At 36.7% G+C, this 21,731-nt stretch overlaps 3 protein-coding genes and 1 pseudogene across 4 annotated transcripts; 3 read left to right on the forward strand and 1 right to left on the reverse strand.

Annotated features, from left to right (window-relative positions):
• The first annotated feature begins 808 nt into the window (after positions 1-808).
• Positions 809-8,133, forward strand: LOC105126878 (cyclin-T1-4-like). 2 transcript variants are annotated; one of them, XR_842508.1, is made up of 7 exons: positions 809-1,054; positions 1,601-2,150; positions 2,253-2,334; positions 3,005-3,139; positions 3,441-3,616; positions 4,115-6,584; positions 6,863-6,938. XR_842508.1 is itself a non-coding variant. In XM_011027896.1 (7 exons), exons 2-7 carry the CDS (start codon positions 1,606-1,608, stop codon positions 7,577-7,579), a joined length of 1,119 nt encoding a protein of 372 aa, XP_011026198.1. In that variant the 5' UTR covers positions 810-1,054; positions 1,601-1,605; the 3' UTR covers positions 7,580-8,133. The 2 variants fall into 2 exon arrangements, 1 of the variants encoding a protein (XP_011026198.1); XM_011027896.1 differs by lacking the exon at positions 4,115-6,584 and adding an exon at positions 7,545-8,133 and having other exon boundaries at positions 810-1,054; positions 6,863-7,008.
• A 6,394-nt stretch (positions 8,134-14,527) lies between these two features.
• LOC105126888 (sugar transport protein 8-like) lies at positions 14,528-16,660 on the forward strand. The gene is made up of 4 exons (XM_011027910.1): positions 14,528-14,917; positions 15,011-15,330; positions 15,425-16,051; positions 16,136-16,660. Exons 1-4 carry the CDS (start codon positions 14,785-14,787, stop codon positions 16,598-16,600), a joined length of 1,545 nt encoding a protein of 514 aa, XP_011026212.1. The 5' UTR covers positions 14,528-14,784; the 3' UTR covers positions 16,601-16,660.
• Positions 16,618-18,861, forward strand: LOC105128303 (sugar transport protein 8-like; annotated as a pseudogene).
• A 197-nt stretch (positions 18,862-19,058) lies between these two features.
• Positions 19,059-21,394, reverse strand: LOC105126898 (mavicyanin-like). Its single transcript, XM_011027923.1, has 2 exons — positions 21,113-21,394; positions 19,059-19,756 (listed from the first exon to the last, which is right to left on the reverse strand). Exons 1-2 carry the CDS (start codon positions 21,282-21,284, stop codon positions 19,371-19,373), a joined length of 558 nt encoding a protein of 185 aa, XP_011026225.1. The 5' UTR covers positions 21,285-21,394; the 3' UTR covers positions 19,059-19,370.
• Positions 21,395-21,731: the final 337 nt, after the last annotated feature.

The following is a 21,731-nucleotide window of genomic DNA, read 5'->3' on the forward strand; positions in this document are numbered from 1 at the left end:
ACCACAATTTTCAAAAAAATTAAAAATTTCTTTATTTTTACTTCATATTATTTTTTTTGATATTTTTAAATTATTTTGATATATTAATATAAAAAATACAAAATATATTATTTTAATAAATTTTAAATAAATAATATTTTAAAAAATAACCACTATCACATTACTAAACCTTATACATGCATGCAAAGTTCCTCATATTATTAATAATGAAAGACATATAGTGGCACAATGGAAAAATAACTACGAAATAAAAGGTATTAATGCATTGGACCGATTATTTAGGGAATCTTTTCAATGTATAAATCACTATCCATATCATTTACAAAGACCGAGTAGAATATAGGGATCTACGCAGTCCCTTGTAACATATTAATTAAAAAAATAAAAAAAAGATCTCTCTAAATCTTTAATTTAGATCTAAATTACATGTATAGAAAGTAAGTGAAAAAAATAGAAGTTCATAAGTAGGGCTGGGATTTGAGTTTCGTAAATTGACTCTCGATGACAAAAAATTAAGGAGAAAGTTTAGAGAAAAATCCATCTAAAAAACTATCGGAAGAAACTCTGAATGCAGAATCTAATCTTCTAATAAAAAATAAAAATAATGAATGTGAAGAAAAAAGGGGAAATAAATAAATAAATCAGGGCAGCGAAAAGTGCAAGATTTTCACCGACCACCGTCCACCCACCCCAAACCCAGACCCAAACCCAAACCCAAACCTAAACCAACCCTTACCAAACTGAAAGAAAGAAAAGAAAGAAAGGAATCGAATTTTGCATTAAACCAAACAAAACCCACAAGGGCAAAGCAAAATCTCTAGCAACCTCATGACCCAACCCAACAACCATTGAAATTGTCTCCTCCCTTTGCATCTCTCTATATCTTTCTCATCTCTTGTTCTTTCTTTCTATTTCCGCTCTCTTCTTTTATTCAAACGCTCTCTGTAATCTATTCTCAGCCTCGACGCCTAACAAAAAACTGAAATTCTCCTCTATACTTTGTAATCTTAATCTCAATCACTGATTTTTCAGATCTATATCTCCACTTATCACGGTAATTATATATGATCTCATCCCTTTTGCCACCGCGCCGATGATGTTTTTGACGTTCGATTATTATAGATGGATGTTTTTCTTTTCCGTGTTATTGAAAGTTTTGATGCTGTATTGAAATACCGTGTTATATATATATGGTTGAATTTTATCTTGGATTTGTTAGATCGATGGATTGCCTTTTTTTTTTGTTTTTCATTAAATGGCTATTTGAGAAAAATAATTGGCATCCGCCAAGAAATGTTGCTTGTTGAGTATATGTAACAATATGAATTTTTTCATTAGAAGGTTAATTATGAATTATAGGCCTTTGATTTTGACGAAATGCTTAAACTTTTATCTATATTTAATTTTTGTAAGCCACTTGAACTTTAATTTAAAAGGCCAATGAAAATAAGCACAAAATCTTGATAAAAAATAATAAGACTATTCGTGATCTGACCTCCTATGTGATACTAGTTTCAGCTTCTTAGAACAAATCTATTAATTTGAGGTGCAATCTTATTTATTTTTTTGTTTATTTTTTTTTAATTGGATAATTTGTCAGGAATAATGTCCTTTGCACGGAATTATCGTTCACACGGAGGAACGGGCCATGATGATCGGTGGAACTCTTTGAATGGGTACAATTTCAACCATGGAAATAGGAACATTGATGCGAATAGGAACACCAGCTACAGCTACAATTGGAATCATAGCAATATCCGAGACTACTCCTCGGGGAAATTCAGGGACCATGTTAATGGTTATGCTAACCCTCCCAGTGGTGCACCAGCTTTTAAAAGGAGAAAATTTAGTGCGGATACCTGGGGAGATGGTGGGAGATACTATCCTCAATACAATGCATATGAATATGCCGATCTATCTTACAACAATTCAGTTCCTCTGCCAGCTAGATCCAACGCCGAGGTCTCTACATCTATAAGTTGCAAACGTGATTGTTCAAAACTGGAAGAAGATGAACCAGTATTCTTGTCAAAGGATGAGATTGAAAGACACTCTCCATCTAGAAAAGATGGAATTGATGCACTACGTGAAACGCATCTGCGGTATTCTTATTGTGCTTTCCTTCAGAACCTTGGACTGCGGTTGGAGCTGTAAGTGCTCCACTTATAATGTGTTTCCAGTTAATATTTTTTGTTTGGAAGCTTGCTTATCAGAAGTTGCATGTAATTAACAACCTCTCGCGCTTCTTGCAGGCCGCAAACTACTATTGGCACTGGCATGGTTTTGTGCCACCGTTTTTTTGTTCGACGATCACATGCATGCCATGATAGATATGTGAGTTTTAAATGCTCATGCTTGAGTTTTTTACTACTTGGAGGATACGTTGTGCACAACCATTTTACTTAAATAACCTTTCCTGAATTGTGTTAGCATTCTCCTCCCAAGTGCTATTTCTATAAAGAGAACAATGTTATTAGCTGTTTAGAACTTTGAGCTGATAAAGAACTAAGTAATTGTTAAGCCTAGAGCTGATGGTTTATCTATGGAAGCCTGGTGTACTCTGTTACGCTGAATAGTTTGCCTTGATTTGGAAATTTACTAGTCCTTTTGACTTATGATTCCTCCTGTGATGAAGGTGGAGTTAGAACTCTCAATTCAAAACTATTCTTTTGACGCAAGGGTCATACTTGTGTAGCTGCTTTGTGTACATGATCTGATACTGCAGCATTCTGCATTTGTAACGTAAGAAAAAATCAGGCTGGCAGCCTTTCTTGTCTGTTTGTGTTGCCTATCTTTCAGCTTTTTTAGATTCCGTTGCATCTATTTTTTTTGCTTTTATTTTTCTGATTTCTTGTTGGTTATGGCTTGTTTAATCGTGGTATGATTTCCGATATATGCATAAATGCGTTATGAGGATGCTTGCAATACAATTATGCAATAAATCTAGTGGTCATTCCTCTTTTTGATGGTTATATTTGACATGTGTGTTTTGTGTTTGTTGCAGTTAATTGCTGTTGCTGCACTTTTTCTCGCTGCAAAGTCTGAGGAGACGCCACGCCCTTTGAATAATGTCGTGAGAGCTTCTTGTGAGATTTTCCACAAGCAGGATATTACTTTCTTGTCATACCTGCTCCCTGTTGTAAGTACCTCGCAGCCTGATCTATAATTTCTTACCTGTTGTATATATTAAAGAAAAATTTAATTCGGGTCTGTCTTTAAATACAAAGAGGATAACATAAAAAATCCTCTTTCCCTCTTTGAATTCATGTATGGAGTACCAATCTTCAATTTGTGTTGAATTTCCTGTCTATTGGTTAATTTGGACCGCATTTCCTGCTTTACATGAAATCTTAAAGTGATGCAGAGTTTTTTTACTCCTTTTGAAAAGTTGCAGCCCCAAGTCTGCAGCGAACTAATTTGAAATGAGTTTTGCTAAACAGGACTGGTTTGAACAGTACCGGGATCGAGTTATCGAGGCTGAGCAAATGATTCTGACAACCCTAAATTTTGAAATCAATGTGCAGCATCCATATGGTCCTCTGACAACCATCCTTGACAAATTAGGTCTTTCACAAACTGTTTTGGTGAATCTGGCTCAAAACTTGGTTGGTGAAGGGTAAGTGCACTACTTCTGATATGATATATTTTATTGGATCTTTAGATTTGTACTGGCGTGGTTCATTTATATCAGTGTCAAAATGAACTAGCTCTTACTAAGTACAATAATATAATAATATTAATTCTGATTGTGCTCCCTTCTTCAGGAAGGAATTTGATTTGGACCATCTTGTTGTAAATACATTGTATCTGGATTTTCTCACACTAGTTCAGCTAAAGACATGGTTTAAGATTTGGCAAGTGGTCTTGCAGCTATGATGGCTTTTCTGTGTCCTTAAGCATGGATTGGTTAGTGTCTAAATCCAAACCAATCAGAAGGTTTTTTGGGTATTCGTGATACTTGGGTCATGGAGAGTATGTGCTGGGCTCTTTCTATTTCTCTTTTGGTTCATCATAGCGTGCTACTAGTCTCAATGGTTTTCTTCTTTTAAGAAACCAATCTACATAGTTATTCTGGTATGGGATATTGATTTTTTGGCATGGCATATAATTGCAGGGTCTACACAAGATTAACGTGCTCACCTATATGATATTGTTATCTGGAGGATTGATATGCTGTGCATGGAAAGTTTTTTAAACATCTGAAGTTGCTTTGCCGATGTGTTGTGGATCACATTACTGTGATTCACTGCTCCCTGTCAACTGGGTTATTTGCCAAATAAGATACCCGCAGAACATCCAAAACCTTTTTTTCTTTCAACTTTTTCCCTGCTTTCTTCTTTTTTCACTTTCATTTGGAGCAAGTTGTCTAGCCACCTCATACAAACTCAAGTTTGTAAGACCTGGCTGCTTATTTTGTTAGTTTCCATTCACCCTGATTTGGAGGAAACTAATTGACTTGGCAAGGATCAAGAGCCATAGTGACTGGGATTTATTTTGTTCTTATTCTTTTCCTCCTTCCTGCATGATTTTTTTCCTTGTTTCTAAATGGTACGAGTCCGCAGATATTCTGTTTTCTTTTGTTCTTTCTTTGTTTCTTTTTTAAACCATTATGCATCAACTCCTTTTTTCCCAGAAAATTGGTTGCACTTTTTTGGTTCGGTTTCATAATTTTAGAATAAAAACTTCAATGAATTTGTCCAACAAGTGTAGATGTCCAATTGTCAGAAGGTTATGTAGCTGCATAGTTGTTTGATTGTGAGTTCTGATGTGCAGTGTGAGATTGCCACTTTTGTACCTTAAAGTTAGAGTGGCTATCACCGTCTCAGTGGTTTGTTATGGTTTGATGGTGGAAAGTTGTTGATGTTGCCAGTATAGATAGAAATTTGAGAAGGTACAAGCAGCATGCCATTTTTTTTTTTCCTTTCCAAGGATGCTCTAATCCAAGTCCAATGGGGGATGATGGTTGCAGTATGCCAATTGAGCTATTGCTTGTTGTCACAAATATGCCAGTTTCTCAGTGCTGGTTAACTCACAATTATAAAATGCATAGATAAATTGTTTGCTTGGAAACTATTGGCATGCAAAACTAAGCGCATGCCAAAACCAGGGATATGCCTAACATTTTATAGCAGTTTGATAATTGTCATCATCATTATTGGCCTGTCATAGTGCATAGAGCTCCCTGCATTGCAAGCATCTGGGAAAAAAAATAGATGTACGCATCACTATATATATATATTTTTGGTTATTGTCATCAGCTGCTATTGCTATAAATTTTACTAATATTGTTGTTATTAATATCCCTGCTGTTATTGTGCATGCTGCACATACACATGGTGAGCCGGGTTGTCTTTTTAGGCTCAGCTATCTATGAAAGCTGAGGTCACAGTACTATATTCCTGCTACATTTTAGTGTTAAATACATGCAGGCATTCACGGAATTGGAGTATATTAAATGTTCTTTAGGAATTCAAAAAAAAAAAGTGAAGCTTGAACCTTTTTCCTTTGGGTAAAAATGGAATTTGGGACCATCTCCATTTTGCTCAGGTCTTAGCTCTCTATGCTGTCGCCTTGCCTTATTAAAGAAAAGATATTATTGAGCACAAATGAACACTCAATCTCTTAGGGCCCAGGGCTCCTGATTTCTCTCATGCTAGGCTTGGACTGGCAATATCAGGCCAGAGGTTGACCTGTGCGGGGCTTAATTAGCTGCATAGATGATTACTGCTTCTTTATCAGTTTGTGGTGTTGACTGGCCAATGATGAGCTGCATGGGGAAATATCTTCCCTCTAAGTCAAAAATTTGAAATTTTGATTTGTTTTTCTTTTGTAAAGAGAATTAAGAAACAACACCTTTCACGGCTCAATTCCAAAAGCTGTTCTTGTTCTTAAATGAGGATTGTAGGATGAGGGGCTGGGTTAACAAAACAATGTTATAATATTACATTTTACTATGTTTGCCCCCAGCATCAGGCCTTGAACCTTCAGATATTCCATCCCAAATATCCTCAGCTTCCTTCTAATTCTCTAGCTTTGAACTTTTCAGGATTCAAACATGCTTTATTTTTTTTTTTACCATTATCAGTTTTGATAACCCCTCATATCAGTTTGAGGTTTTTAATCACTCAAAACTATGGTTCAAAATTTTTCAAAACCCTTCTATATAGCATGATATTCATATATATATGGAGTTATCCAGTTTATAAGATATGTATTCAATTATGCCTCATCTTTTTGTTATTGTGGATGTGAATGATGCTTATAGCTGGCTAGAGGATTTGAGATGGTGGTATTCTATATCTGGGTTACCAGCGTGGTTCATGAGCATTAGTTCATGTGTTTTGACAAGCCATTCCAGATGAAGTTGTTGAGCAGAAGATGCCGAATGTGCTGCTAGTTCTATTTGTTTTATTATTTGAATTGTGTATGTTTCTGGAGTTAAAAAGCCCCTGCATCAGAATGGGCCTGGGGGTTGATGTGTTTATAAATGAGTGTAAGATGTTTTTTATAGTTTTGGTACTCTATCAGCCATCCTGCAGAGTTTCTTGCAAAATATTCTTCCTGGGTTGCTGCCTTTTTGGTGGGTAAGAGAAAAATCACTAGACTTGCATTATTTTTTTGTACTTGAATCCATAATGATGTCTTCTAGTATTTTGATTTTCTGTGTGTTTGTTTATGCATTTTACTTTGATTGCTAATATGTTTTTCATCAAAATTTTGGCAATATGCCAAGTTTCACAAGATATCTGGTTTCCATAATAGCGCTGTGAAGCTGGTTGGTTTGTCAGTCTTCCTCTCTCATCATGTGCTGGTTAATGGTGGTTTTAGCACACTTTATAAAAGCTGTTATTTTGTGTTATAGGCTCCGGAGCTCATTGTGGCTTCAGTTTAAGCCCCATCACATTGCCGCTGGTGCTGCCTATCTAGCTGCCAAGCTTCTAAATTTTGATCTTGCTTTTTACCAGAATATCTGGCAGGAGTTTGAAACAACACCAGCTATTCTCCAAGGTAGGTAAACATAACATTTATCGGTTATATTGAATCATTGCACTGGCTTAATCTTTTGCAGTCAAGTTCAGTTACCAGATAAATTGCATAAAACTGGCAATTCTCTGAATCTTTAGATATGCCGATCAAATCTACATGGTTTACTTTGTCGTGAACTAAGGACTGGTCCTTTCATTTCTGGATCAGAAACTTACATGAAGTTTATGACATTTTGAGAATGTCTTGGTGGACAAAAATCAGTAAATTGCTCAGGTAGACAAACACCTTTTTTTCTTAAAAAAAATGATAAAATTAAATTGAATTTGCAATAGAGGAGGAAAATTGGGGATCCGGCTTTAACCATTTTAACTTGCCATGTTTCTATCATGCGTCCCAGTGCATACGCACTTTTGTGTTTTTCTCTTTGTGCTTCTGTAGTGAAATTTGTGCTTTGCAGTTGATGAGCTTTTGTTAAATTAACTTCATGCTAAATATTTTTATCAGACTTCACATAGGTTCTTGTTGCTAATTCATCTGTATGTGACTTTATAATGCAGATGTATCGCAGCAGCTGATGGAGCTTTTCCAGTAAAATAGCATAATTGCTATAGCATGGTTCACCCATGAGGGTGATGCGCTTTGGGTGTTGTGAGTATAAGCCAGGTCAGAATGTGTTCAACATGGTAACAGAGATCATCAGTACTGTTTATTGTGTGAGAATGTAGTGCAAGAGAGATGAAAGGAAATGCTCATCACAAAAAGTTGCACTTGAAGTACAGGTCAAATGGATCTGCTGTTCGACTTGCATGTGCTTGCTGCAAGAGAGTCGGTAGATCTATAGTGCAAAATGTAAGTACTTGCTGCAAAATTGAACGACAAATTAGCTGAAAGCCTAACCTTGGAGCGGTGTCCATTTTCAATTTAATTTATGCCTGAGGTTTCAATAGACATGTGACAAAGCACTACCCTATTTGTTTCCTTTCCTAGGTTGTTATGCATGATGCCCATCCAAGATTGGAGTTGGTAATGCAAAATGATAGTCTGTTATGAATCTTGGAAAATGTCGGATGATTTACCTTTATTACAACACCCAAGCTTGCCTGTCGATTGCTTTGCAAATACGAGACATGCTTATGATATTGGAGATGATTGTTGCAGCGATACAGTGATTATAAATTCTTGCTGATTTTTCTGTGGCAAAAAAAAGTAATAGGTTGAATATAAGGGTGATGCTCCTAAAATTCAGGGAAAAATACAAGATTTCCTGTGATCGAAAAGGGAGAATTTTTCCCATCGTATTGGATGTGGGATATATCCCTCTGCCTGTTTGTGTTATACTCTGCTGTCGTCCGGGTAACATTGATTTATGCCTCATAAAATTTTTTGTTAGGAAAACTAATTAGAAAATTCAGTTGGAAAAGCTATCAATGCTGTCAATCTTTATAGTCAGGAAATTTTGCAGGAAAATCTTGTCCCTCGAAGAAGACAGGGTATAAGAAAGGGTGAACTTGGTATGATTTTGACGCAGATGAATGAAGCAACTTTTCTTCTTTAAATTCAATAAAAATGGAAAGGGATTAAAAGGAGGTGGAGGTGGAGGTGGGGGGTTGTTGTAAAGGAGGGGAGAGGAAGAAATGGATTCATGGGGGTCGGGCAGTACTTTCCTGTGGCAACGACAGTACAAATCTAGCAAGGAAATAGATTTATAGGGTATGTGGTGAAAGATTGAGCCTGCATGACAACTTAAAGTGGCTGCCACTCTGCTATAATGTAGAGAGAGTGCTCCTCCACATTACGATCCATAGGTTCCAAAGGGAATAATTCTATTCACATGCTAGTTTGAATGCATTTGCTAGTAATTATCATTGTAATTTCTTTTTAATAGTTACATTTTAATAGTCCTCAAATCCACTTTGACAAGGAAAAATAAATTGGATTGTGAGAGCCAAAGGCTAATTAATTATCTAACATATAGGTTTACAAGTTTTGTTTGGAAGTTATTTGAATTTTTAGGACATTATTATAACCATTTTTTTTATAAATCAAAATTAAATTAACACCCAGAAAAATCTTTAAGAGTATTCACTTGGGAAAAGCATGTATCGACCATATTAATCTGCTTTTATGTTTGTTTTTGCAATGAAAAAAATATTAAATTAATATTTTTAAATTTTGTTCAATGATTTTAATACGATTATATTAAAATAAATAAATAAATAAATAATATTTTATTATATCTTATTTTACAAATGCACTTACAAAAATGTACTCACTGCATTACCGAACCCATACGAAGATATTCTAACCAAAACAACTAATCTACTGTACACCCGAGCCAAGCGTCTGATGCAATTTAACTAAACCATATTAAATTGTTGGAGAAAAAAGGCCTAATTAAATCATTTTAAAGAATATAAAAATCGAAGGTCAAGAGACTGCTGTCAGCTGAAAAGCTGGGCACGTGTCATCAGAGACCCAAAAGGTCGCCTATTTTTAACCATAATGGTAGGTCCCAAACACATTCTCCCAGCAAGAAACAATCATTCGGTGCATCACAGTGAATGGCAGTGTCATATTCATATACGATCTCTATCTACTCCATAGTTCATTCCTCTTTCATAGCAAAGCAAGAAAACCGTAAGGAAAAAAAAAAAAATGAGTGAAGGGAGAGAAATTCAATTTCACAAAGATAAAAAGAAACGCCAGCGAAACAGAAACGCCACCATCCACCGGTACCACCAGAGAGGAGAAAGAGAAGAAAGACAGGGAAAGGCCACTCGCGATTCTATGCCATGGTCATCTCTCTCTCTCTCTATATATATATATATAAACCACGCGCGCGATTTCTCTTTAAAAGCAAAATTCTGGAGTTTAAATTCTCCATGATTTCTGTCTATTGATTATCAAATGCCGTACGGGATCAAAACTCTTCATAAACACGACAGTAACTTCCAATTAGGGTTTATACTTATGAGGGTTTAGTTTTAGTGTTTGATTTCCTAGGGAGTTAGAGAGATTAATAAATAAATAATGTAATCGAATCAATTACAAAATGGAATGGAGACTGCGAGGCTATTGTGGTCTTGGATTCCAAACTCAGAGGACGGAGAGCTTGATAATGTTAGCCTGTTCAGCAGCGGCAATGGAAACAGCGTTGTGTCTTGACTATGAAGTTATTGAGAATGAAGCTTACAGAGAAAAGCAGGTTTTTTCTTTCTGATTTTAATTACTGAAAATTAATCCATCATCATTGTCTCCATTATTTTGTAAATTAAAAAAAATATCTTTAGTCAATAAATTTTTTCAAAATATTAAAATTTCTCTCATGTAAATTATATCCACAAACCCGCAAACATTAACCCACTTTTTTCTCTCTCTCTTTACCTTCAATTTCTAAACAAAATCTCTCTACAAAATTCTAAAATACTCATCAAAGTTTAGGTGCTTTGTAGTTGAATTTTGTATCTTGGTGTCTGCTCGTGTCAACAATTGTGAAATTGCGGTTGTTCTCGAGACATTAGGGTATATATGTCATTTCACTTGTTTTATACTGGACTTCAATAATTAAGTTAGTGGGTTTAGTGGTGGTTTAATTAGTGTTATTTCTATAGAATATTGTTTATTTTACTCTATTTAACCAAAAAAAGCATAAAATCAAATGAAACCCCTATCGTTTTCTTGAAAACCTAATATATCTTCTATTTAAAAATTAGAGTTGCTATTCATATAATGAGTAATTTTGTGTTATTTTACTGTAACATATTTAATTAGTGTTTGACTGTATAGGAAATAAAATGCCCAATATTATTGTGTATCATGGAATTGCTTCATAACTCATGAGCAATTGCTTCTCTGAGTATATGTTTTATATAAACTTGCTGTTCATTTACCAGCAAGTTTACGACGTTGACTTGCATATAAGAAATGACAGGGATAATAAAATAGTTGATGATGCTTGATGTAGATAGATATTGAATATTATAGTTTTGAAATTCAACTTGGTCTGATGGGTTGACTTGGAACTCGGCCAATCTAAGATTAGAACTGGATCGGGTTGAAAAAAAATAAAAGAAGAAAAAACTCGACGTGACTTGGCTGATCCCGCGGGTTAATTCGGCAAGACCAAGTCAAAAACCGGTTACAAATCTATTAACTTTTTTTTTTTGTTAAAATGACATTGTTTTGATTTTTTTTAAAAATAAAATTTGACTCAGCCAACCTGGTGACCGGGTCAATACCTAGAACTTGAACCTTGAACTAGGCCAGGTTTTAAAACTGTGTTGAATATATATAAAGTCAAAAGAGAAGAAGAAATCCATATTTATATGGATCCTGTTGACGTTGATCCTAACTCCACTACAAATGAAAACGCACAAGTGCTATGCAAAAAAACCAAATGCAAGAATAAAATATTTTCTAGACAAAAATGGTAATAAAGTTATATTGATTATTGGGGAAGAATGCTTGAATTTAGGTAAATATAGTGATGGTGAGGGTGCAACTACGACTGTGGGTATTGGTAGGGATGGCAAAAATCATGGCATAGATTTTAATGTTGGTGCTTGTAGTTGTAGTGAAGATGTGGATGCTGGTGTGGGTAGTTCAAATTATAATATGGAAAGTGAAGAGGATGGTACTGAATGTAAAAAAAATTACGAGAATGATAATTCTAATGAAGATGATGAGGATTATATTTCATCTTCAGAAGAAGAAGGATTTGAGTTCTCGAATATAAACAAAGATGAATAGATCGATAGTTTACAAGGAGATTTTGTTTTGGTCAAATATTAAATGGTGTAACAGACAGAAAATTAATAGAAGTTTAAGTAGTGATAAAGATGACCTTGATGTTGAAGTTGAAGGTAATGAAATTTTTTTTATAGTAGTGATGAAGGTGAGGAGGATTAAAGTGACATGAAAGGAAAGAAACAGAAAAGGAAGATTGTTGATCCTAGTGGTTAAGTGCAAGACATTTAAGGTCTCTATCAGTGCGAAGATTGTTGATCCTAGTGGTTAAGTGCGAGACATTTAAGGTCTCTATCTGAGCCTTTTCAACTGTCAAGTCTACTAATGCTCATTTCCATTACGTATGCAGGACTTGATATTCATGGTGTTCTACTGTTCAGAACTTTAATTGGAAAGGTGAGATAATGCATCTGGGAAGAAATTATTTTCTTCCTGAGGTTTTCGCTCTGCTTTGATTTTGAGGGATACTCTTTTAATTTGTAGATATTTGGAAGCATTGATTCTGTGGGAGGTGGCCTTGCTTTAGGTAAAGGAGGCCCTCTTGGCTCCACAAAATATCATCCAAGTTTGAGGTGGCTTCAAGTTTTCAAGAGTGACCGCGATCATCGTGATATTGGGCGTAACATGTTTATTCTAATTCTTTTAGACAAAAGCTAAGCCTTTTTATTCTAGGAAATTGTGCCTTTCATACCTGTTTGCCTGCTAGACACGAGTACTTGTCCTCTGATATTGTGTTTTTTTCCTTTTCTTTTTCTCATGTATTTATCTTTTCGAACATTGAAGAAGAATGATCTATGAATGGTGTCATTTTTTATGCAATTATCTCGTTCGTGAATACACTATCTGTTTTTCCTACATAATGTTTCGTTCTATTTCAAAAGTAATGCTACATCTATATGATTTTTTAGCATGGCATAGCATGGTATATTTTCAACCTTTGAACTATGTTTGATTGTTTGGTGGCAGAGGAGGCCATCAAGATAGGATGTTCTCGAGGAATGGGGACGTGGAGTGCCCGTTTCCGAATGGTCTTCCAGTTCAAGATCGAATGCCTGGTTGAAATTATTGTCTGGCCTTTCTATTTGGGAGACCCATGTTGATTCTGCTGTCCTATCTTCTTCAAAGACTGATTCCTTTTAGCTTCCTCCATTTTCTTTGTCCTATGTCATCTGTTTGTTTCCTTAGCTTCATCTTCACAAATCCTCCTAGATTATAGGCTCGACAATGTTCATTAATTTGTAACCCCTTTCATGGAGGGGATCATAATCCACACCCACCTAAGATTTTGTACATCTGATGATAATTGTTATGAAGAGAATTCAGACAGGCAAGGAGAAACGAAAATGCAGATAGAATTTGTTTCCTTGGTGGTGAATTGAATGTAGTTTCCATACCAAGAAGTTGTTCACAAGCTCGAGTTTGGAGTGGGGGACGGTTCAATTTGATTGAGTCAGGGTAAAACTGGGAGGTTTGGTGCCTTGTAAATTTCGTAGGCAGTGCTAAAAGTTTTTTTTTAAAAAACCGGATTCTAATAATCTGAAACTTAATTTACCTATCTGAATCCAATAAATTTAGTAACGGTGTGTCTCTGTGCGTATGTTTGTGATTTGTGCGAGGGGGAGAGAATTCTTTCGAAGGTGAGCAATGAAAAGCTTTAAGACGTCAGTTTAGGAAGAGTGCTTCATACTTAGCGGAAACAGAGTCCTACACACACGTCTCTTTCGGAGGTGTAAGAGCGAGGCTGCCTCTAATTATCATGGGACACTTGCGGCTAAACTGTTTTTTAGTAATTTGATTTCCTAACATCCGATAGCAATTAGGAGGGAAGTGCAAGAAGGTTGAATGCTTGAATTTGTTAAAATTTGGAGTGCTTGGTTCAGAAGTTAGATCAGAAAAGAGTTAGAACTATTTTTTCGCTCCTATAGAGCCATACTTGTTCAACTTCTACTTCTGTTGTTTAAAATTTACCAATATTACTCTTGATATTTTTCAAGATGTTCTAATTCTAACCATGATAATTTAATAAATAATGCAACCAAATGATAGCCCACTTTTTTGGTTAATCTTTTTGAGTTTTCTTATATTTTCATAACACACACAAACACACACACTCATGAATTTGAGAGGATAGAGATTCTTTAAATTATGTCCTTATTATAAAGATGGTCTGAAGTGAAATCTCAATAATTATTAAATATTATGGCTTAATAAAAAAAATTATTAGAATGATGTCTTAGCTACAAATTCTAATTAAATATATTTAATTATGGCTTAATGATGTCTTACAAATTCACTTAAGTTGTAGAGTACTGCGATAAATTCTTGCAACATAACAAGAAAGCTTAGCAGAAAGTAACTCGAAGGCATTGGCAGAGCATGTCCAGCCACAGCTATCATGGAGACAGTTTATGAATCAAGAGTTTCAGATAGGTGACTAAAAATAGGTTGGATGTCTTGAGAAATTTGGAAAAATCCACAGCACAATATATACTAATTTAATAAAGAGGTTGGGATAAAAGAAACTGAAAAGGAAGAAATTAAGTTGATTGGCAGATTAGGATAAGTAGCTTAGTTTCAAAAGGTGATCCCAGTATGATAATTTATTGCATCCCTCAAGAATTTGTGGTCAGAATCCGGACTATATAAAGATATAACGAAAGTTTGGTCTGATTTATGTTCTCCTGTCACTTGCCGAGTCACCTGTTTAAGACTAAAATTAACATCTAGGAACTCCCTAAACATGCGGTTCTCCATTATTTCGGAGTCCAACCCTTAACTTTACCCTGTTCTCGTGTGTCTCCATTATTTCGGAGTCCAACCCTTAATTAACTTTACCCTGTTCTCGTGCCTCTATTATTAGCCTTAATTAATTTCTCCATCTCTTTAAATACCTGCAATTCTACACTAGCATAATTAAGAGCACTTGCAGCCTCTCTTGCTTTTCTGTTAAAGTTAACCTCCTGCCCGATCCTCTCTACTACTTGCAATTATCTCCTTCTCTACTTTTTTAAGACTATTTTGGAGATAATTCTTTGTTCTTAGAGAGGAGAAATGCCGGCTGTTGTGATCGCTAACAATGGCGACGTGCCAGAGTTTGAAGGCAGGATGACATTTAGTGTCTTCGTATGTGTGGTGATTGCGGCTTGTGGAGGCTTAATGTTTGGCTACGACATTGGAGTTTCAGGTTTATATTTGATAATGGACTTGAACTTTTTGCATTACTTATATATTGCAATGATTAACAGTGCTGATGCTATTCAATTCATGCAAACTTCAGGTGGTGTCACAGCCATGGATGATTTCTTGAAGAAATTCTTTTATCAAGTATGGGAAAGGAAGCAACAGGCTCATGAAAATAATTACTGTAAATATGACAATAAAAAACTGCAATTGTTCACATCGTCCCTGTACATAGCGGCTCTCATAGCCAGCTTCCTCGCTTCAAAGACGTGCTCAAAGTTTGGCCGAAAGCCAACTATGCAGCTTGCATCTCTTTTCTTCATCGGTGGCGTTGCTCTAACAACATTTGCTGTAAATATTGAAATGCTGATCATTGGGAGACTTCTTCTTGGTTGTGGAGTGGGATTCGCCAATCAGGTAGTAATTAAGAACCATGCCTTCGTTTTGCTGATAAAATATGCCATTGCCGTCTACGATCAACAATAATTTGGTTTTCTTTTTCTTCCTCCAGGCAGTACCGTTGTTTCTATCAGAGTTAGCTCCTGCAAAGATCCGTGGAGCACTTAACATTAGCTTCCAACTCTTCATCACAATCGGGATCTTGATTGCTAATATCGTCAACTATGCAGTCGGTAAGATTCATCCCTACGGATTTAGAATTTCACTTGGAATTGCTGGTGTACCAGCTCTACTGCTGTGCTTTGGTTCGCTTGCCATTTATGAGACTCCAACTAGCCTTATTGAGCGCAAGAAAGTAGAGCAAGGAAGGGCAGTGCTTAAAAAGATCAGGGGTGTAGATAATGTAGATCTTGAGTATGATTCGATCGTGCATGCTTGCGAGGTGGCTAGCCAAATTACCCAACCCTACCATGAACTCATGAAGAGAGAAAGCAGACCACCGCTAGTGATAGCCATCGTGATGCAGGTGTTCCAGCAATTCACCGGCATCAATGCCATTATGTTCTACGCACCTGTTCTCTTTCAGACAGTCGGTTTTGGGAGTGATGCTGCATTGCTTTCTTCTGTCGTAACTGGCCTTGTCAATGTTCTGAGCACCACAGTTTCGGTAGTCCTCGTTGACAAGGTCGGTAGGAGGGCATTGCTGCTTGAAGCTTGTGTACAGATGCTTATTACCCAGGTTTGAATTTTAATTACTCTGTCTATCTTCCTCGCTCCAATGAATCATCCTATTGACGTTAATATTTCGTTGCTTTGCATCCAGTGTATCATTGGAGGTGTTCTGATGAAAGATTTGAAGACAACCGGCACCCTACCCAATGGAGATGCATTGGTGGTGGTGATAATGGTATGCGTCTTTGTTGCCGGGTTTGCATGGTCATGGGGTCCTCTTGGTTGGTTAATTCCAAGCGAGACCTTCCCTCTTGAGACCAGAACAGCCGGGTTTTCCTTCGCAGTCAGCTCCAACATGCTTTTCACCTTTGTGATTGCACAAGCATTCTTGTCCATGCTATGCCATTTGAGAGCAGGGATTTTCTTCTTCTTTGCTGCGTGGATTGTGGTAATGGGACTGTTTGCACTATTTTTGCTCCCGGAGACAAAGGGCGTTCCTGTTGACGAGATGGTTGACAGAGTCTGGAAGCAGCATTGGTTCTGGAAGAGATTCTTCAATGATGAGCAAGTGGTGGAAAAAGGAGCAGTTGAGATGATCCACCCACATTTGACCTAAACTACAGAGCTGTACAGATGGGAATTCGAGGCTTGCGTCATTTATTAACAATTCTTTCTTTGCGTCATTAATTGAATTCTGCAATAAACGACGATCAATGTTTGAGAATGAATTCAATTCAGTTTTGCAAGCGTGGAGTATTGCTGTTTATAGATTTGTTTGGTACATCTATATTATGCACATGATATGTATTTTTTAATGTTTCATTAACAAGGTACGAGATTAATTTGGTGCTTAATTTTACAATTAATTAGGAATCTCATAAAAAAAATGTTCTTAATCCTGTAATAAAAAAAATACTAGAAAAGTAATTAGTATTAAAATATGTTTTTTTAATTAATTTTTTATTCATTTTCTTCTGGTTAAAAGTGACGTTAAAATATCTCCAAGATTGCTTCCAGTTCTTTTGTATCACCGTACCATGTCGTTCTTTAATTCAGTGACCGGAATATTGCTATTGTTTAAGATTGTCTATATAACACTTCTGTGAACTGAAATTTTGGAATGAAGGTTAATTCTTATCCTAGGTGAGGGTAAAATTGAAAGGTAATGGTAGCCGTGTTTTTCAGCTCAAATCAGTGAGGCGTTATGCATGTAGATCTAAAACAATGTACATACTGCTTTTGCATCGATGATCTGATGGAGTGACAGCCATGGATGACTTTGTGATCGAATTCTTTTCTGCTGTTCATGAAAGAAAGCTTCGCGCCAAGGAAACAATCACTGCAAGTCTGACGATCAATATCTTCAGCTTTTTACATCTTCGCTCTACCTTGCTGCCTTTTCCAGCTTTGGTGCATCAAAGCCATGCCCAAAAGTTGGACATTTGAGCGAACTTTGTTACTGAATTCTTTTTTAGTTGATAAAAACTTTCTTAGAATATTGTAATGCAGCTTCATTTTAAATTGCTACTGCATTGGGTAGATTAACGAGTACCTATTGCACAGTACTGAAAAACTTTGGAGGCAGTTCCTCTATTTTTTTCGGAAATAGCGCCAGACCAGCGTCGGGGCTGTGAACATTCTCTTCCAATTCTTTGTAGCAGTAGGGATATTCTTTGCATATCTAGTCAACTATGGAACTTCAAAGATGCGTCCAAATGGATGGAGAGTATTCCTGGGGCTTGCTGGTGTGCCAGCTTTTGTCCTGTTTATAGGATCCATAGTCATCACTGAAACACCAACAAGCCTAATTGAATGCGGAAATGAAACTGCTGGGAAAAGCACGCTCAGGAAGATTAGAGGAGTCGACCATGTTAAAGCTGAGTTCGATCAATTTAAAGCTGCCAGTGAGATAGCTAGGCAAGTCAGGCATCCATACAAGAAAACCATGAAGTGCTCTAGCATGCCCACGCTAGATATAGGCATCCAGTTGCAAATCTTTCACCAGCTTACAGGAATCGATGCTGTAATGTTTTACGCACTTGGATTCAAAAACGATGCTTCACTTTTGTCAGCTGTGATCACTGGAATTATAAATGTGCAAGCACATTGGTCTCAATCTTTGCTGCGGATAAGGTTACGAGGAGGATTCTGCTTCTTCAAGCCTGCGTGCAGATGTTCATAAGCCAGGTGAGCATCCATTTCTGTTTGCCTTTGATTTCATTACCAAATCTCCTAGAGTACACTATTACGTATTTGGCAGACTATCTGTTTTTCTGAACGAAAAGTTTTTGTAATGCAGACTGCAGTTGGAGCAATTTTACTAGCTTCGATGACTACCAGCACTCTTACCAAAGTACAAGCAGCCATTGTTGTCGTGCATGTGTGTTCGTTTGTAATGTCCTTTGCATGGTCCTGGGGTCCTCTTGGCTGGTTGATACCAAGTGAAACATTTCCTCTAGAGACAAGAACTTCTGGGTTTGCTTCTGCAGTTAGCTCAAACATGCTCTTTACTTTCCTCATAACTCAGGCATTCTTATCAGTCTTGTGTAATATGCGCGCCTTTGTATTTTCCTTCTTTGCTGGCTGGATTCTCGAAATGGGGTTTTTTGTGTTTTTCCTGTTACAGGAGACAGAATGTGCCTATAGATCTCATGGTTGAAAGAGTTTGAAAGCAGCATCGGTTCTGGTAAAGACTCATGGATTAATGGTCATCATAATTGAGTGAAAGAGGATCGAGGTTCATGTAACCAAAAGGATCAAACAAGTTATTCGTGTTCTGATTACCTGTTTGGATTTGGAAGCTTTAAGGTGACTCTTGGAAATAGGCATCTTGATTGCATGCTTCTACTGAAGACCAAGGTCATTTTACTGAATTAACGATGGGTTTTTTTATATGATTTTGGGAGGGCAAATGATTTGTATTGGATGATGTTCTTTCTCATTTGTCATTTCAATATGTACGGTACTTCAGTTTCAGAATTTGAGGCTTACCTTCTTGAAATCCAGAAATACAACCCTGAAATTACAATTGTCTCATGCCTAGCTATCTGCTAATATATGTGTCAGCGAGAAAGTGAATTATGCCGACGGTAGCTTGCTTATTGAAATTAAACTTGAGTGGCAAAAGAATAGGTGCCTTAAAGCAATACATACTTTGAACAAAAGGTGCACACATCTCTATACACTAGAGATCAAAACTCACGGTGTATTTTATCAACTGCTTAGAGGGTCTATTATATAAACGAATCCCTATACCGGGTCCGATGTTCATTCAAAACAATTGATCGAAGATGCTAATAAAATGATTATAGATCACTTCTTCGACAACATTGATCTGTATAACATCTATCATCACCCCAAAGTTTCAGAACAGCAAAGCCTCAAAATTAAGCAAAATTGATCAAAAACGTTGCCAAAACAGCCATTGCCAAACCAATGTTTCCAGAAGGAATTTTCAAAGCCTTCAATGGCATGGCATTACTTGGGGCCGGCCCGGGTACTTTGGCAGAAGGAACTGGTGGAGAGGACTCTGATGAAGAAACGGACGAAGCTGGTGCCATTTCATTGCTTTGTGGTACATTAATGTCAACCTTCTGTCCAGCTTGGCAATGGCCAGGGACACCACAGAAAAAGAAGTGGTGACCACGAGTCTTGATAGTGATTGAATCATTGCCGGTGGTGTAGGTTGCCAGAGGGGCAGAGGTATTGCATGCTTTGTACATTGCATGTGTAACTCGCATCACATTGTGAAATTGAGCATTGTATTCGAAAACTGATACACCCATTGACGGTCAATATATAAGTGAACATATAGTTTTAGATAGATCAATAACTAGGACATGAATGCATAAATCCTGAGCCAAAAAGCTAGGTAAATGTACTATTGTATATAGAAGAATAACCAGAACACCTAGGATCTATTGCATTGGTAGGTATTGTATATGGCCGATTAGCTATATGAATAAAAAATACGCCTTCTCTGGGGTAATTAAATGCATCCTCGGTTTGCTTCAAAGATTAATCATGTCCATTCCATTCTTATCCGCAAGACAATCACTTGCCTTTCAATTTGTACTTGAAAACAAAACAAAAGAAATCAGGTAAACAGATTAAATCACGCCTTCCATCATGTACCTATACCAAGCAAAGTCAAGAAAAGCAACTAAAAAGCTATTGGAATTTTGGCTTTTTAGCCCCCATTTTAACCAGAGCAAGAAACTTCTTATTTTCCTTTTCGTTTCCACGAATTGTATGAATGGATGTGATGTTTTACTCACATCCCACCTCTCATGAAATGTCTCAAAAGAAAGATACCCATACAGACATGATCATGTCAATGCACAGGATAAAGGGATACCCATGTAATGGAATATAGGGGAACGTAGCGTGTTGAGCGTGGCTTTTCGATGTACAAGTGAGAAACATCAATTCATCATCCTTGAAGCATGCTAGAACCGGAGGATCAGAGTTGATTTGGTGGGGGCAACATGTAATGTACATTCACGCTGCATTTCATGGCCCACCAGTGTCATCATGAAATCTTAAACAAGTGTATTTGGTGCTAAAATTGCTCAAAACACTTGGCGGATTACAGGTCACCTACATATGGGGTGACTGCATATTATACGTGTCATATAATACTTCTTATACCAGAAAGGCCAGTTTCCATGCACAGTGGCTAGCCACAGGAACAGCCAGCTGGGAATTTAAGCAACATTGATGAAGATCAAACAACAAAAAATTGAAGCCAAAACAAACAGCCAAATAAACTGTGAGTGAGAGGTAATAGACAGGAAAACTCGCTGCTGCTCGTCCTGATATTCAGTATGCTAACCCCACCTAATGAGAATGAGAGAGCAAAGTTCGAGATAAAGATTTGTAAAGCAAAGCAGTATTGGAATTGCAAAACAGTAGTGAAACTTATCCATGAATAATAAGCAGATCTTGAAATTATTTTGGAGCACAACGTTAGCTGGAACTGAAATTATTTTAGCTCACAAAATTATGGTTTCTATGGAAAATGAGAACTCACAGAATGAAACATATATAGTCAGAAAGGAAAACCCAAAGCAACCATAAAAAGGTAAGATTAATCAGGTAAAGATTGTAAAGAGGGTAATAAACTTACGGATAATATCATGAACTTGGAAGGTCTTGGTAGCAGACCATTTTTTGTAGTCAAAGTTGCCAATTGTGGTCCAACCAGTAGAATCCCCAACCTTGTACACAGCTGCATGGATCAACTCCATCGCTAATGTGATTGACATCAGCAGAGCCAGGGCTCTCTTCACCAAAGCCATGGCTGAAAAACAGTGATAATTAAGACGCTTGATGGGTTTCTTTGCTTGGATTGAGGTACGAGAACTGGAGAGGCATCTTTCCCTCCAGGCGTTTATAAATCTTTTGGGCTTGCCAGGGTTCCTCGTCTACTTTGATGGTGGATTTTCAGAAAATGAGACTTTGGTCCCTCGTCTATTTTGATATGTGCAACTGAGGACCTCATTTAATGTAAAGTGACAGCGGTGGTACAAACTAAGAGGTAAGAGAGGTTATATTGGTACGATTCTTAATTTTATTTATCTTCGGAGTTTTTAGTTGCAAGAAGTATGGGTTATCACGTATGTCTAGACGTAAAGTACTTTATTATAAGCAGTTTAAAAGGAAAAAGAAATAGGTTTGTATTTTAATTGATTTCAAGATTATTTAGTGATTTTTTTTTAATTATAAGGACAACATTAGAAAGAAAA

The sequence above is a fragment of the Populus euphratica genome, unplaced genomic scaffold (genome assembly GCF_000495115.2).
Source record: "Populus euphratica unplaced genomic scaffold, PopEup_1.0 scaffold1.1, whole genome shotgun sequence".
Lineage (NCBI taxonomy): Eukaryota > Viridiplantae > Streptophyta > Magnoliopsida > Malpighiales > Salicaceae > Populus > Populus euphratica.

Bases quoted from the DNA above. Each gene is read 5' to 3' on its own strand.
- LOC105126878 (XM_011027896.1), top strand. From the start codon at position 1,606: ATGTCCTTTGCACGGAATTATCGTTCACACGGAGGAACGGGCCATGAT. The intron at 2,151-2,252 runs GTAAGTGCTCCA...CGCTTCTTGCAG, and splicing joins CTTGGACTGCGGTTGGAGCT to GCCGCAAACTACTATTGGCA. The intron at 7,009-7,544 runs GTAGGTAAACAT...TTTATAATGCAG, and splicing joins AACACCAGCTATTCTCCAAG to ATGTATCGCAGCAGCTGATG.
- LOC105126888 (XM_011027910.1), top strand. From the start codon at position 14,785: ATGCCGGCTGTTGTGATCGCTAACAATGGCGACGTGCCAGAGTTTGAA. The intron at 14,918-15,010 runs GTTTATATTTGA...TGCAAACTTCAG, and splicing joins CTACGACATTGGAGTTTCAG to GTGGTGTCACAGCCATGGAT. The intron at 16,052-16,135 runs GTTTGAATTTTA...CTTTGCATCCAG, and splicing joins TACAGATGCTTATTACCCAG to TGTATCATTGGAGGTGTTCT.
- LOC105126898 (XM_011027923.1), bottom strand. From the start codon at position 21,284: ATGGCTTTGGTGAAGAGAGCCCTGGCTCTGCTGATGTCAATCACATTA. The intron at 19,757-21,112 runs GTAAGTTTATTA...TGGGTGTATCAG, and splicing joins CCAAGTTCATGATATTATCC to TTTTCGAATACAATGCTCAA.